The 17,970-nt window shown below is 36.3% G+C and overlaps 1 protein-coding gene across 1 annotated transcript in view; it reads right to left on the bottom strand.

The window, feature by feature from the left end:
* Positions 1 to 281: 281 nt before the first annotated feature.
* LOC124877380 (calcium-binding protein 7) overlaps positions 282 to 17,970 on the bottom strand; it is a 37,309-nt gene continuing 19,620 nt past the window's right edge. Inside the window, exons 2-5 of the mRNA XM_047380503.1 lie at positions 7,785 to 7,928; positions 6,906 to 7,018; positions 5,538 to 5,688; positions 282 to 2,788 (exon numbers count right to left, since the gene is read on the bottom strand). Of these exons, the coding sequence (XP_047236459.1) occupies positions 2,658 to 2,788; positions 5,538 to 5,688; positions 6,906 to 7,018; positions 7,785 to 7,928 (539 nt within the window). The 3' untranslated portion in view covers positions 282 to 2,657. The remainder of the gene's footprint in view (positions 2,789 to 5,537; positions 5,689 to 6,905; positions 7,019 to 7,784; positions 7,929 to 17,970) is intronic.

The following is a 17,970-nucleotide window of genomic DNA, read 5'->3' on the forward strand; positions in this document are numbered from 1 at the left end:
GGCAGTGGACACAGGAGATGTAAGAGGCAATTTATGTGGGATATAGATGACAGATGAGACCAAAAGCACTACCAAGATTCCCCAAAAAACAGGGGGAAAAGGCAATCCATAAATTCAGTGAACCCTAAAAAAATCCATTACTTTTGGTAGATTTCAATCTGATATGTCAGGGTGTCAATCAATACTGTGAAACTGATTTAGGGCATCTCATAGAATCATTTCAAGCTCTGCAACTGAGCTTTTGGTAAATTGAAATTTATTTCATAGATGGCTTACACAGACAAAGTTGCTATATGGGTTTATTCATATGAAATACAACCCAACAGGCAGAAAAAAAACATCTGAGGTCAATGAACAGATATTATGGATTCAATAAACATTTTTGCAAGATCCAAGGACACGTATCAAAAGTACAGTACCGTGGAGAGAAGGTTCAGCAGGCTATCAACAAGTTTGGATAGGTTTTTTAATTAGTATTATCTGTTAATGGAAAATAAATTTGTACAGTTGACTCTGTTGATAAATAATACATAAAACAGATTTTTATGTATATGTACAATGCCAGTGTCCAAAAGACTACAGATAACTGAATTATAATTATTTGCCCTCAGTTAATATCAGTTCTTTCACATTCTTATCAAAAATAAATACATCCATTGTAAAGCAATTGTTTATGACAACACTCTTCCTGGAAATGGATGAACAATCATGACAGTGAGTGGTTGTGTGTTGCAGCACACTTTAAAGTGCTAAATGGGGACAAAGGTATGTGTTGTAAATTATCATGATTTTTCTGAGTATGTTATCTATAAAGTTGATTCTTTTGAGAAAGAGTAGAGTTGCATCAGAAAACACTAGTTCATCAGGCAGAAAAATAGTCAAATTTGTCACTGGCTTTGGAGTACCCCATCAGTAATCCTGAATAAAGTATAATTACTGGATGCAAATAATTTAGATTGTTGCATTGTGAAGTCACACATTTAGGTAATTGTGAAAATCTACTTTTCCATATTTTGATCTTTCAAGACTTTTATTTGCAATTTGTCATTTAAATTAAGGTTAAAAAAAGATGTCCTTGCAAAAGGGCAACTACAGAACATTTTTATTTGAACAATGAGTCTCCAAGAGACTTCATGCCATGTTGTTTCTGATCAGTTTAAGATGCAACATGTCTTTCCTTGGCTTTTGTAATTGCACAATACAGATGACATCATCAAAATGCATGCACATGAATCCAGATCTAAACTAAATCAAATCAGTGTGGTGCTGTTTTTTTTTTTTTTTATTGCAATATTTACAATCCAGTTTTGCTTATTTCAAACTCATTTTACCTATTTAAAATGTAGGGAATTTAATTATTCTTCTATTGCCAAAACCCAGTTTTTTCAGTGAGTCTATCAACTATATGTGGATCCAGTAACAGCTGAAGAGTTCACAGCACTACACAACATTTATTTTACATAATTATTGCTCTGTAGCAATGCATACAGACAGAAAAAAACGAACAAGTACATTCCTTCATATTTGAATCTTAACTACACACCAGATCAGTTTAAATGCATATTTTTAAAACAGCTGACATATCTTGAAGACAGTGGCTGCCCTGTGGTGGTGAAAGATCACTAAGCACCAGGCATGACAAAACATCAGTAGGTAAGCTATACCAAAATATATATTTTTAAACCAGCCTGTCCAAAAAGCAACAATTTGTTTATATGCAGTTGAATTCTTTACTTTCATTGCAACTGCCCTCATCTTTTACCACACGTCTTGCTCACAGTTTTACCGTACATAGTGAAAACAGCACAGTGATGAAGATTCATACATTAATATGAACTTTTACAAATGTATCAAGACAGCTGTTTAAATCCATGCATTTCATGCATAGATGATAGTACGCCTATGAGGCCTCGAAAGCAGTGTGTCAAAGGTTTGCTGCATGTCTCGCCCCTTTTTGGCCAGTCATCTGTCCACTCAGTCCTGTTGAGATCTGTTCACCTGCTAAACTCTTCTCCATTGAGTTTAAATTAAGCCCAGCATACTATAAATGAATGAAATCACACAAACAATCACCTACCAGCAAACCCTCTCCATTATCTTTGACGTTTGCCAAGTGATTCTTATTCCCTACTGTTTTTTGAACAATGTCGCACCACTCAGCAACATGCACTTCAGACCTTGCACGTCCTAACCTTTTTCAGCCTCTGTAATGCATTACTTCTAACATTCCGACAATTTCTAAGAGATTTCTTTTTTAATTTGTGCCAAACGACATGGTACACTGAACAAATACAAAACTGGAGAGCCAAGAGAGTACTCTTGAGAGCGCACACAACTCTGAATATAATTCTGCTCAATGCACACAGCTCATGAATAGTCATTGTTTTGTGAAGACTGATATGTAATGTCAGCAGTTCGGTACACTTCTGTATCTTTGTAAATGATATCCTTGTGTCCTTGAAAGGATCAGTTTGTCTATTACTGAGACAAATCTAATCATCAAGTGTCCTTGGTGGGTCTAGTTACTCTGCAGTCATCTGTTGGTGTGTTTTGCAGTTCTGTGATTGTCCATTTTCTCCTTTTTAAACTGTCTCTTTAGTCATTTTTTGTATAGTAGCCGTTAGGTGGACATCAAGGCCATTAGAGTTCCACTGGTTTTACTTCATGCCACTTCGCAGAACTTGATTGGCTGCAATGAGCATGACACTGATAATGAAAGCAATAGCAAAGGCGCAAATCAGGCTCTTGCGCACACATGTTTGTTTGACGTGCTGCGTTGGGCCGGAGCCTACAGCAAAACAGAAGAAAAGATTAGTGGATTAGTGGAATTCAATTCAATTCAATTCAAGAATACTTTATTAATCCCAAAGGGAAATTAAATGTTATAGGTCATTATTTAAGACCAACAGTCCAATGTATCCCACTTTATTTAATGTTTGAATAATATCTGTTAGTTATTTCCATATGAACAAGCTCATTTAAAACTTACAATTACCTGCACATAATGTTAGGGGATACACACAGCCAAAAAGATTTGTTTTCACACCTGCAGCATAATGTCATGTAGACTGAAATGCCGATCAGAGGTTTGGGACAATAAACAAATGGAATAGGAACTATTCAGCATGTTAAGTGACTTTTAAAAAATATGTGCCAATATACCTGAAGAGCAGTCTTCTGTAAGGATTAACATACATGCTCTATACTTACTCTCACTCACTTAAAACTGTGCACATATATTTATATTATATTGTAGATATGTTTATACTGTTTAATTTGTATTGTATTGCACTGACTATGCCAAAACAAATTCCTTGTATGTCCAAAAACGTACTTGGCAATAAAGCTTTTCTGATTCTGATTCTGATTCTGATCGCTGCTTTCTCTATCACGTATATTGTGTGGGTTTTTTTTGTTTTGTTGTTGTTTTGTATAGATCTACACAAAGATAGATTAAGCACACCTTCCTGCAATAAATTCCCCATTAAGAGGAAAATTACTCCTTCAACATTTTTTATCCTCATTGAAGTGTACTTAATTTGTAATTTCTCTTGCACTTGCTGCTACTTCTATTGCAGGCAGGGCTTTCCAATGTTTTAACTGAGCCTCACAGGATAGGGTTCACCAGGCAGAGTCTATATATGCAGATGAAGCTTTAGCACTCACTAGGTAGATTTTAAAGAGCAGGACTACAACAAAATGTGACAGAAGAAACAATTCTAGAGATTCTCAAATTGGGATGGCAAAGCATATAGACCACTGATTGGCTGAAGCGCTTTATGACATACTGAGAATTAGCAGTTCAGAAGGATTTGTGCAAATGTAAAGTTCTTTTTAAGGATTCTTTTAAGGATGTTTTTAAGCATTCTGTTGAACGCACACTTGATATGTGATACATGTCAAACCTGTTTAGGTATTATTTCCACTTTTTTCTTGACATTTTGACTTTTTATGTGGTATAATTTTTACTTCATTCTTTATATTTTGACTTTATTTTGTATGAAAAATAAATCCACTATTTTTTTCCCCTTAAGTGGCTCTAATATATTTTCATAATATTCTAAAAAGAAATATTGCAAAAATATCCACACTCCCCTTTTTAAAGCTGTCGTTTTGGACTAATGGTATGGGAGCGATGGAGTGCGCTAGTTACCTTGGGCTCACTGCATGGAAGGGCCCTCAAAAAGAGCGAGAAAGAAATTTGTTTTTTTTTGTTTCTTTTATTTATTTATAATTAATTCATCTCAACTGCTGTATAAAGTTGTTGCAACTAAACTTTACATCAACAATAATGACAGAATTTCTCTGAGGCATTATCACCCCTTTAAAAAGCTGAAAAAATGGTGCAACCGGTCAGTTTACCTCAGTTACTTATGCAGTAATCTGACACGTGCAGGAGACAGAGAAAGGTCATATCTTTCCCCAAGAAAGGGAAATTAGGTTACCAAAAAAGAAAAAAAAAAATGCAAGAACAGGGAAAGCAGTTTCATTATAATTTCTTTGAAAAAGGAGGTGAGCAGCACAATTAAACTATTGCACAGAGTTAGAGCTGAAATCAGCAGCACCTATCTCAGAGTAAAGGCAGGATGTTAGCTCTCTATCATAATACAATTTAAAAATTACTTTTGGAAATTCGTTAGCATCAAAGTTATTATAGTCAATCATTTGGCAAGTTATTTTTATTGGTCAAATGAAAAGAGGAGGTGAATATCCTTTTTAAGACCCTAAATAATGACAAATAAGGCAGTCTAAAAATTGTATGACTCATCAGTCAGTGGGCATTTACTGGAATCTACCAGGAGTAGCTAATGTGATATTTGACTTGTATTATGCTGTCAACTACATATTTTCTTCATACAGAGATTCAGCTAAGATCATATTTATTCTTTGTCTGTGGGAAAAACAAGAATGAGCACTATTGATCAAGCAGGCATAATAGCCCACCCAAAACATTTGTACAAAAGCCCCAAAATGTCATACTACGCTCTTGCTTATCCGCAGCTAGAAACAGTAACTCATGCTTTTGTTTCATCACGACAAGACAAGTAAAGGTAACAGATGCACGTAATTTGTCTAGAATTAGCCATCTGCATTCAACGTAGGCTAACGAATAATTGCAAAATGTGTTTATGTTTTCTAAGCTGTGATTATGGCCCTAAAGTCACACAACCATCTATTCCTGCAGCACTAAGGTGCTGAAGCTGAGGTTTCTGTAGGTTGTTATGGATAGATGCATGTAACAAAGATGTGTTTGAGGTTTTACCTTTGCTGCATTTTAAAACAGTAACTTTAATTCAATTCAGTTTTATTTTGATAGAATCAATTCAAAACACCTGTCATCTCAAGGCACTTTACAATGCATAACATATGTAAAACATACATACAGCGATATTTATGGATGGAATTTTAAACATATATTTTTATATTCTAATATTAATGATCACAGTAAACTGCAGAACTGTCCCAGAGAAGTAAAAACAGTCAAAGTAAAAACAAAAGAGACAGGATTTGTTAAAACATAGAGGTTTGCTACTCACTGTCTATATCCACCTGGCAGTCCTCAGGGTTCTCTATGTGGTTCTCCTCAGTCATAATGATATTCTCAATGTCTTTCATAGAAAGATGATCACAGAAGGTATCATACAAAAGCCTCTTCAGCTCCTCAACAGTCAATTTCTGCATGTCACACTGGAGACACAAAAATTATTGTGGACGTCGGCTGTCACACACAGTTAACACACACACACACACACACTTATTCGTATAAGTGCATGCATAAAGCAAACACACACAGTGGATGTCAAGTGTGCAGTTTTGTACAAAATCAACATATAGTTGTAAAATTAGGTTTCATGCTATCCTGCAAGAACCGACCTGCATTTTTGATAATGTCACCTTCTGCTCATTCTAATAAAAATATCCTGCTAATTACAAAAAATAGTATATGTGCATAAGTTGAGATTTTTATTATTTTTTTTTTATTGTTTCCTCAGGTCATTGTTTAAACTCCTTATTTTCCTGAGGTAACCAAATCATTTTGATTTCGCTGTAATTGTAGCTTTAAGAAAATTTATGCATAGTAGATGAATATTTAATTACTCATTATTACTAATTATTCAATTAATTAAGAAATGTTTTGATAGCTGGTACTTTTACTTCAAATGTGACAAAAGGAGCATAATAATAAAGTAACATTCCAAAATACAATATAATTCCACTGAAGAATTCAATTGAATAATACAAAAATAAATAGTTATTAAAATTTAACAAATAATGTCTAAAATCAAGACTGAAACAAATGTAATGTGGCATCTGCACCTGTTTGAATAGTGCCTATATGTTACTTCCTTTCAGCTCAGCATGAGCCAAGCTCAACAGTGTGACTGGAGGCTTTGTTTGAACAACCTAGCAACATATGATGGAAAATACTACATTTCTTACATAATGTTATGTTTGGCTATTTTGTCCTTTCATTCTTCCTTGTCTTTTCTTCAAGCAAAGGTTTATTTTCATGCAGCAAATGCACCAAAAAGTCACATAAACTCCCATTATTCACTATGTTTTAAGCTCAGTGTGACAGATATATCTGTGCTCTTATCACACAACTACAACAGGAGCAGCTTCATCACCATGCTAATTTCCATTCCACTGTCAACCCGAGGAGATGATTACCTACTAAGGTGTCTTTAAATAATTGAATAACTACTTTGCTTTAATGATCAAAGCAATAACACTGTCATGACAATATAGTCATCTTATTAATGACCCAGAGAACACGACAATTAGTGCAAGCTCTTGTCTGACATTTCAGTGTCTAAATGATTCTAGGAGCTGTGCAACATCTGAGACGCTTTTGTCAACCCCTCTGTATTTTAAGCTGAAAATAATATCTGAATAATAAGTACCTTCCAAAACACTGAGTCAAAGTCAGTGCCATTGAACTTGTCTGGCATCCCAGCCGCTGTCAGCTTTGGACCCAAAAGAGTAACAAACTCCTCAAAGTCCACCTGGCCATCGCCTGCACAAAAAAGAAGAAAGGTAGCTGTGAATTGTCTCTGGGTTTACGTTCTACCACTTTATGTGTAACAAGAGAACAAAGCGTCTGTGCCTATCTAATGAAAGACATGTAGTGTAAGTAAGCTATAATACAATACATTAGTATTCCTGAACCGATCCCTCTGGAAATCTATAAAAATCATTCTGAAGGATGAATTACTTTCCTGCCCATTAAGCAATCTCAAATAAAAAGAAAAGAAGCAAAGGCATTATAGGTAGATATGTATAATATTGGGGATTTAGATTTTTTTTTTAATACTCAATTAAACACCCTAATTAATAATTATAAGAAAAATCAACAGGAAATGGTCAAAAGTGGACAGAAAAAAGAAAGTGCTTCTGAGAGAGGAGATGTCAGGGGCGGACATCAGCCAGTCAGAGGCTTGGGTTAAAGTGAGGGGTATGTCAGAAGGTCCATAAACAAAATGGATTGTATTGTCTTTTTTTTCTAAACCAGAATTTCTCCAATTAAATTGAATTAGCAATTTAACGTTTGCTGAATTTCCTAATCAGTTAAATAGGATCATTCACATAAGACACAGTTTGACGTCCATGAACAGCCATTCAGACAAATACGTGTTTTATCATAAATGCTGATTAAATGGGTACGTTGGCAAGGTCCATGCTCCAGCAAGGACATTTTGAATTGACCTGGAGCAGTTAAAGTAGCTAAGAAGTAAAATCGGAGATGTTTGTATTAAACAGAAAATAAAAAGCAAGAATTTTACCATCCATGTCAAGTCTCTGGATGATGACCTCCAGCTCCACCTCATTTGGCATGTAGCCCAGAGAGCGCATGGCCATTCCCAGCTCTTGCTTTGAGATAAACCCATTTCCATCACGATCAAACACCTTGAAGGCCTCGCGGATCTCTGCACAGGACACAAGCATACACACAAGTTTAGGTTTTGGTTTAAATTAGGATATAAAAATGGAAACGCTTCCACACACCAAAGACCCATTTGTCATGCTGCATCAACGCCTGAGTCATACTTATATGGAGGCTGTCAGCCCAGGAGAACATATTCCAATGGTTAACTGACTGAAAGGAGCCAAAATAAAATAAATATCCTTAAACTCCTTAAATCAGAACAATATATTAGGGCATTGCTCCCTGCCTTGGGTTGTGAATTTTACAGGGATGAATCAAATGAATCAAATCTTTTACATTTCATTTCACATATGCCAAAATCTGAATTGCAAAAATCAAAAATAGCTTAGAAAGAATATGCTCTGCTTCAGTAAATGGAATGAAAAGTGCAGCCTCCCAGCAATGCATTTGTAAATATAGATTCAATGTTGATGCTTCCAAACTGTTCCACATCTTTGTGCATAAATCAAAAAAATATATATATGTTTAAATATTTGTATTTTTTTAGAAAAACAATTTGTTCAGGTAACAACTGTTTAAGAACAATAAAAAACATTTGGTGAAATTCCCAAAGGGAATACTTTTCAGTCTGTACTTGATGCACCCTAATAAAGTCCAGCATGGCAATTAAGTGGACTTGCAATAAGCAGCACTTCTGTTTTTGTTAAATGAAGTGCAAACACTTGGACCATTCTTTACTTTATAAGCACTAGCACTAAAACACTAAGTTTCTCAATTAATAATTACAGATTTTTTTTCTTTGTCCGCTAAAATCTCTTTGGACTGTGGGAAGAAGCTGGAGTTCCCAGTGAGAACCCACACATGCACGGGGAGAACATGCAAACTCCATGCAGAAAGACCCCCAGCCAGGACCTTCTTGCTGCAAGGCAACAGTGCTACTAACTGCACCACTGTGCAGCCCAACTTGCCAGAGTCTTGTGACATTTTGAAGATGTTCCCTAGAAGACGAAAAAGATGCACAGCAGAAGCCTCAAAGATCATATGTTTTACATGAAGAATTGAAAATTAAGTGCACCAATCCACCTTTATGTCTTCCTCAGGACCCTCCTCATTTACTGCCTTGCATGTGTAATAAATCTTAAAATTAATTTATCCTTTATTGGAGTTTAACACAGAAAAGTCCAACATTTGTTTTTAGTACATTTATTCAATTGGCAAATATCCACTTTAAGAAATATTTTGTTACAAAAATGATAGTGAAAACCCAAAATGCTAGAGAAAGTTTTTTTTGCAAATCTTTTAAATTATACTTTACTTCATATAGTTAATCAAAGTATGTAGGAACCTTTAATTAGTAATTTATGATTTTCTGTTTTACTGGGTTTTAAATTTGTAATGATATGGAGAAACATTTCTCTTTACCACTCTTCAAAATTGGAAAGACAAAAAAAAACATGTGATTCATGTAAAGTTGTTTTGATCTTCATGGGTCAGAAAATGATGTCAGGATAAAAACAACTGGCCTGGAAAATAACTGCTATTTGAATTGTGACAAAGAATCCTGCAAATGAACCCAAGTTTCACTTGGTACTACTACACACACAGAGCAGAATAGGTAAAGAAAAAAAATCTTCAAAGCTTACTGTAAGAGAATTGCAACAGTAAGTGGCATTTTTGGGTCACCAAGTTACCATGTAAGCCATTAGATGCTGTCTACAAGCCCAGCAGTTGTTTAGAAGGCATGCCAGAAAAAGCCTTTTCTCTATTATCAAAGAGTGGAACTTGTTTTCGTGCAAGTGCACTCTTTTCTGTTTTGCCATGTATGTCGATGTACTGTAAAAAGTGTATTATGTGTATTGAAATGTAAGAGAATGAATTACTTTGAAAATATTTCTCTCACGTTTGATGCACTCTTGGTCCTGGTGTGACATCAGTTGTTTGGCATTCATGGTATTCAATGGCATCAGGACATAGTACATTACGTTTGCTGTGGGTTCAGGTCTCTTTCTATATTAAAAGGTCAACTTTGCTTGAGTGCTCTCAACTAGTCAGATAATTACTAGCTAAATTAATCTAGAAGTTATTCATACCATAACTTTCACTTGAAGTCTCAAGCAGAATCACAGGATGAGTTATTGTGATATAATGTGAGATTATTATTGAGTCATTGGTGACATATTTGAGTCGTATTGATCCTGTACAGCCATCTAGGTAAGGTGAATTAAAATTCTGATTGAAATTGTCTTCTCGTCAGAGTTTGCTCAGAAAAAAGCTGTTAAGTACCAGATAATCCATGGCAAAGCTGACAATCTTGTAAATGAGAATTGTTGCTCTGGTGAATTTACCTGGTGTCAGTACTGCAACAGAAGGATAATCCTCAAGCCTAAAAACACAGCCTGACATAGTTTGAGAAATGTTTCAATGGAAAAACACATAAAATATCAGTGACAGCAAAAAACAGTGTCTCATTCTGTGCATGATGTTTTTCGTAATCATTGCAAGTCTATGGAACAAACATCATGCCATCGGGACAAGCATCCTTGGCAATCCTTTATTACAATGGATTACATCTGGGTATGCAATTTATAACACAAATCGAAGTGACAGTCAGAGCAGCTGTTTTTACCATTGCTTTTTGTTACAAGATGCCTTCCTGCAGGTACCGTTTAAATCATTGAATGCCTCCAGCAGTTTTTCTTTCCTTCTCTGGGTAGATCTTATTGTTCATAGAATATCAATACCACAGTTTCCACCTGAGGTCCTTGATACAACTGTTTACTTTAGAATGAGGAGCTTTCATACAGATCAGTAGGAGGCTACCACACTCTTACTCTCTAAATAGGTAAATCCCTTTTTTCCAAAAAGGAAGATATTCTTCATAGTGAGTGCTACTGAGTAAAAATATGCATAAAGTCACTGTGTCACAATTTTTACAGAATATGTATGCCCTTCTGTATAGGCCAGAAATACAATAAACCACCTATCAACTCCAGAGACATAAGCAAGACACATAAATAACCTAAATCTATTGTGTTAAAACTACATTACTGAAAGAAAGTAAAATATTATCTGAGATGAAGCAGACCATGTGAGATCTCTCTAACACTAATTTACCAAAATAATTATTTCTTTTTCTTACCACATCCTGTCAGCTAAATTCTAAATAACCTCATTGTAGGCCACTATATTATCCCACCTCTAATTAATTTGATAAGCCTTAATTGAACTGGAATCATTTGTGCAATCCCAAACAGAGACTCAATATTAATTAAAAACTGCTTTTGTTAGAACATTTATCCTTGTAAATAGCTGTAATATTGGTCTTCGATTGCACAGATGACTTGGCTTGTCCCATTTAGGAGAAAAATCTTTGTAACAGTCCATTACGGCCTCTTTAAGTTCAAGTTAAGCCTCAAGTGTCGAATAACTGAAATAACATTTTCTTATCTAATGCAAACATTTTAGCCTATGCCTATAACACTGCTTCACTGTAGGATGTGAGTTCATATCCTGTATTGTTTATCATTAGTCCTGATTTAACACTTTAATAATTGACAATTGTCCTATACTTTTTATCAACAATCATTTTTTAATCTTTTAACATGTAAAAAAATACGTTATGACTTGCTTTAAATTACAGAATGCTTTTTAATTTTGTTTTGTAATGACATACTTAACATTTATTCATTTCTTTCTTCAGGAAATACTACACAGTATAGGGTTCAGTGGATTTCTTCTCACTCTCAGTTGGATCATTTGAAAAAGTATCAATCATCTAAATTTATATTTTTTTTATTGTTTGTTTTTAGGCACTAATGCTCTTTATTTTTCACATATTTTGTAAGTAAGTAGACAAGAAATGATGTGAGGAGATTGGGTAATGGGCACGCAGTAAACATCAACTAGCCGGGACTCGAACCCGTGCGCTTAGACTGAGGCAAAACTCAGTAAACCAAGTAAGTCTGACAATAAAAAAAGAATGAATAAATGGAAAACCACCTAATGCTCATTGTTAAGTAAAGTGGGGGATCTGTGATGCTTTGATCCTGCTTCGTTTGTCCAAAGGCTGAGTGGGCTTTGTTAGAGTGCATGGCATCACAAACTATCTGAAGTCCTAGGACTGAAACAAATAAATATTCTGGTGGCTTCCTCCGGAAAAAAATGAAAGTGGGTCATCACTGGGTCTTTCAGCAGAATAATAATGCAAAACATATGACCAAATTAGAAATAGTTCACTAGGCAGAGCATCAGAAATTTCAGTCCACAAATCTATATTATATAGAAACTTTTATCATTTGATCTATGCTTTGCATTACCTTCTAGATGTTTGCACTGTTAGTATGGAGGACAGCACACATAAAACTATTTCCCCCAGTTGCATACCCAAATCTATTCACATGTGCAGGTGTGAGTCAGAAATGTAATATATGCTGTTATAAGTCTTGCACGAGCATGGCTAATCGTTTGTGTCAAACCACCTAAGCATTTAATGCAGAATTTATCTAAACTGTTATGCATTAAAGGAATAAATCAACAGGTTTTCTAAGGCAATTATTTAAATAAAAATATGAATGAAATTTTGTTTAAAAGTCACTTTTTGTTTTTTTCTTTTTTGTACCTTTGCTGAAAACTTAATTTCTCTCCCACCATCATCTATTTCATTATACGGTATTAGCTAATTGTATGCATGTTTTAATAGAATTATTAACGGCAACTGCTGTGGCATCCTTTGAGACCACAGCACCTCCCGGTAGGTGTGAATATGGTTGAAAGTGTGTGGTATTTGCTTTGATGTGGAGAGGTGCTTTTTGGCCTTCAGAGATGCTATGCCACCCAGTCCCCTGTGGTCTGATCAAATGGAGGATGAAAAGCCCAAGTTGAGATTGAGATCCCAGAGCCAAGCATCCAAAGCTGAACTCCCACTGAGAATATTACAGTACACTATAGATACATGACCACATATGAGGGAGCAGCACTGGTTTTTGCTGCAGCACAGGAAAGATTATTCTGAGATGATTCATTCAAAAATACAAATGATGTTTACACAGAGGGGCATCGCAATAATAAAATGGATCTTCATCTTCATCAAACAATTATTTCAGACATTAAATTGCAAAATGGAAAATTATATATTACATAAATTAATTACACATAGAGCAGTTACGATATTACATACCACCAAAAAATGTTTTTAATACAGTGAGATCGGCCTACTGAAATGTATATCCGTTGACTCTACAGTATATACACTCAATTGGTCGGGGCTCTATTATGTATGGTTTACTGCATAAGTACAATGTGGCATTGAAGTGATCAACCTGTTGTACTGCTGAGGTGTTAGTGAATCCCAGGTTGCTTTAATGGTGGTCTTCATCTCAGCTGTATCATTGGGTCTGGTGTTTCTTATTCCTCTTGACAATACTGCATATACAGTATTCTCTGTAGTGCAGTGGTAGTGTCATAAGTCAGTCCCCATGGCTTACTGCCCTTATTCAACGCACTGGAATCAATTGCATGGTTGATCAGCTGGCCTCAGCAGAGTTAGGTGACATGCTGAGGTGAATCAGAAATTTGAATCAACTACAGTATGTTGGAGCAAGGACAGGTCTAGGATCTACAGAGTACGAGCCTTTGAGTACTGCAGTTGAACACCATGGGTCTGAGGGGTTTAGGTCAGGACAATTTGCTAGCCAATGAAGCCCAATGATCTCATGATAATTAAAGCAGGTATTGATATTTCAGAAGGCTGGGCATGTGCCAAATTCTGCTGAAAAATAATATCGGCATCTCTATATAGCTTGTCAGCAAAGGGAAGCATAAAGTGCACAGCGGACCAACACCAGCAAAAGACAATGGTCTCTAAATAATCACTGATTGTGGAAACTTTTCACTGGACCTCTACCATTATGGATTTTGTCACTCTACACTCTTTCTTCAGACTCTGAGATCTTGATTTAGAAATGAAATGCAAATTTACTTTAATCTAAAAAGTAGACTTTGTACCTCTAAGCAACAGTCCAGTTTTTCTCCTTAGCCCACAATGGATGCCTCTGACATTGTCTCTGGTTTAGGAGTGGCTTGACACAAGGAATGTGAAAGTTTTAGCCTATGTTTTTGATATGTCTGTATGTTGTCGCTCTTGCAGCACTGACTCCAGGTCATGCCTTGTGAATCTTTCTAAAACTCCTGAATGGGCATCATGATCCCCTCAAGGCTAAAGCTTTCTGTGTCGATTTTGTATCATTTTCTACAGTTGCTATTCTTTCCACTCAATTTTCCAATAACGTGCTTGAATACAACACTCTGTAAACCTCCCTTTTGGACAGTGTCAGTTTCTGTCTGCTGTACAGCTCTCAAGATAACTTGAGTCACCCCATGATAGTGTAGGTCACAGGTGTCAAAGTCTAGTTCTGGAGGGCCCGTGTCATGCAATGTTTAGATATGCCTCTGCTTCGACATATCTAAATGAAATAAGTAAGTTATTAGTGGAACTCTGGAGAAGTTGACTGCATACTGAGGAGGTCATTCAGCCATTTGATCCAGGTGTGTTGGACAAGAGACACATCTAAAAGTTTCTGGACACAGGGCCTCTAGGACTGGAGTTTGACCCCCATGTTGTAGGTCATAACATATTTTTTTTTTGTTTATTAAATGTTCTGTTATCATTGTTTTCATGTAATATTGTAACTTTCTGAAACCCACATTTTGGGTTTTCATTAGCTGTATGCCATAATCATCAGAATTAACAGCAATAAATACTTAAAATCAATCACCCTGTGTTATAAATCCATGTAAAATTTATTTTTTTTAAATTAAACATTTTTCATAAATTTAACTTTTTCATGTATTACGATGCACCTTTGAAAAATATTCTAGGAAATATGTACATTTTTAAGGTATGACTTGAACAGAGCTTCTATTTCTATATTTTCATCGGGTACTCCGGCTTCCTCCCACAGTCCAAAAACATGACTGTTAGGTAAATTGGTTTCTCTAACTGGCCCTTAGGTGTGAATGAGTGTGTGCATGGTTGTTTTTCCTGTATGTCTGTGTGTTGCCCTGCGATGGATTGGCGACCTGTCCAGGGTGTACCCTGCCTCTCGCCCGTAGACTGCTGGAGATAGGCACCAGCTCCCCCATGACCCACTATGGAATAAGCAGTATAGAAGATGAATAAATGAACAACACCAATATTAAAAATAGCATCAGTAAAAAAAAAGCCAATTACATGTTGTGCACTTTGAGCATAATAACCTAATGCCAGGGTTTTTGTCAAAGTAAAGTGTCCGTGAACATAATCCTGAGCTTCTGTTTTCCAGAGCCATAGATCCTCTTTACTTCAGTCAGACCTACATGTGCTCAGGGCTGCTTTAGATCAGTAATTGCAGCACACCCACTCTTTATGTAAGACCTTATCAGTATGAGAAAAACACTGCTGTGCTGTTTGTGTGAACCTAGGGCGACTATTTTTAAACACCCATAGGAACCTCAGTTCATTTTTTTAGCAAGAAATAGGCCTGCTTAAACACCCAGAAGACTTTCTATTACCATAATAGGCCCCTAACAAGTCCCTAGAGAACACAAAAGGAGTATACGGCAAGTTTTTAAGTTGACTGAATATTGAGGGAAAATCCCATTTGAGTGTTTGGGTTGGAACCCTGACGTTTTAGGCATAATAACTTTGCTAGTGCAGCACATAAGCAAAGGCAGATAAGATGTTTTATCATTAGAACATTAAATAAATTCTCTGAATTAACTTTTTAAACCCCACTTCACCTTGGATGACGGAAAAAGTTAAAAGTCTGTGAAATTTTACAAGATTTTTCATTCTTTCTCTTTATTTCTCTGAAGAAAAGGAGCATCACTGATCTGTCTCCAGTGTTTTTCTTACTCTTTTCAAAGTTGTAAGTTTTCATCATCACAGCACGAGACTAAGCTGAGCAAGGCCAATACCCACAAGGCATAAACCTGTGAGAAGCACCTCAAACAAAGGTTGAATGTGAGCTATGAAAACCATTTGCTATGCTTTGCGGCTTATTCATCACTACTTTATCAGTTTCGCCAACTTAATAGTTCCAGCTCACTTATAGATGCCGTTTATCCACCGCTGGTTTTGTCTTGTATAGTGCAGACTGGGCTGTATTGTTTATCAAAGAGAGGAAATATTAGCTGCTTGAAAAAAAGCTCTTCACCTCCCAGAACTCATCACAGTTGATTTCACAGGTAGTAAAGTCTGCTGAATCTACTCCTTCATGGCAATTGATCAAAATGGGAATAAATGACTTTGGTTCAACCTACCCAACAGCCGCAATCATCTCATTTCATGATATTCCATGCTAATCTACACCTCGTGTCTTCTATCAAAACCCATTTTTGCAAGGTTAGATGTCATGCAAGACTCAACAAAAGATTAACTGAGAATTTATGAGAAGGCTGTTCTCGCTCACGTGATTGAAATGTTAACTGTTTTAACTTTGTTGAGAATAGAGCAACTAAAAACAAGATTTTTCTTCATTCTGTTTGTGACAAGGCACATATCAATGTTGTGTAAGAAATGTTTATAAAACACAATTCTTTTAATTGATATATATTCATAGGACATAGTGCACTTTCATGAAATAAGAAAGCAAATACATGCATGCAAATCCAGTCAACTGGATGAAACTGTAACAACCTTCTTCTCTACTATACTAGATGTTTTTACTAAACAGGTTAAAGGCCACTTGTAGCCTGCAGGACTAAAACTGAAAAAACACAACGTTTTGGCAATAAATTTCATAATGTTAGAAAGCCTTTTTATTTTCATTAAAAAGTGCCACATGTCTTAAGAAAATGCATATGTGGGTGAAGCATGTGAGTTGTTTCCGTTGTTTGCACCCTTGAAAAACTTCAATTTCTCTCTGACAATTCCAAACTGATTGTATTGCTAATTACTCTTATTTAACGACATTTGTTGGATTGGATGCTTGAAGTTTGAAGAAACAAGACATATGAACTATGGACCATTATTTACAACAATCCTATTGGTGCATTCAACTTGTGCTCAGAAAAGGGAATATTCCTGTTCTAGGTTAGAAAATTAAACCATCAATTGTGACTTGGGAAGTCAGTGGTTCCTCGCCAACACCAGCATCACAATTCAGTATGGCTTCTGGGCATATAATAGTAGCTATAAAAGGGCAAAGAAACAGCATATCACTGTAGTTGACAGTTTACATCTCATTAAATCAGATGCCAATCATAGTACCGTACAGCCTTTGTTAGTGATCATTTTGCTTGTCATTTAGCCTGGTCACTGAGCACAACAGCTAGCTGCACTGTGTTTGCTTACTTCAACTGCACCATGTTAAGTTGGTATATATTTCACAGTTTTTCAAAGCTACTTAAATTATATTACAAGATGGTGTGCCCAAAAAATCATATGTCTAATTTCAAAAGTTGTTTTTAGATCATATGTGTTCATAAGTGTTCTTTACCCTTTGCCTTCGTTCTACTTCAGAAGGCAGTCACAGAGCCATAACAAGAGGATGAAATGAAACTGTAAAATGGCATCGACATAAAGCAAGGACAGCAGCAATACAAGTCAACAGCTGCAAGGAGAGCGGCCTCACTTTATGATCCGTCTGCATTCATCCAGTCTGAGAAATACATTTATCACCTGAATCTGAAGCAGATAAGAATCAGAATCAACTTGGACCTTAATTTAATTTTAAGCTTTAAATGCACCCCTCTTTAAACTGCCACCTTAACGTGGTGGAGGGGTTTGAGTGCTCGAATGTCTGGGGCTTAAATAACCCTGGTAGGGTCTCCCATGGTGAACAGGCTCTAGGTGACTGGTTAGACAAAGAGTGGTTCAAGAATCTTTCATGAGAACTAGTAAATTGAGGCACGTGACGTCACCCGGTACGCCGGAGCCGGGGTCGGGATTTGCCAGAGAGTGCCTGGTGGCCCAGTTGCTCCTCGCGGGACCCAGCCAGGCCAAGCCCAAACGAGAGACGTGAGGCCATCCCCCAGTGAGCCCACCACCTGCAGGGGGAACCGTGAGGGACTGGTGCAAAGAGGATTGGGCGGTGGACGAAGGT

The sequence above is a fragment of the Girardinichthys multiradiatus genome, chromosome 12 (assembly GCF_021462225.1).
Source record: "Girardinichthys multiradiatus isolate DD_20200921_A chromosome 12, DD_fGirMul_XY1, whole genome shotgun sequence".
Classification (NCBI taxonomy): domain Eukaryota; kingdom Metazoa; phylum Chordata; class Actinopteri; order Cyprinodontiformes; family Goodeidae; genus Girardinichthys; species Girardinichthys multiradiatus.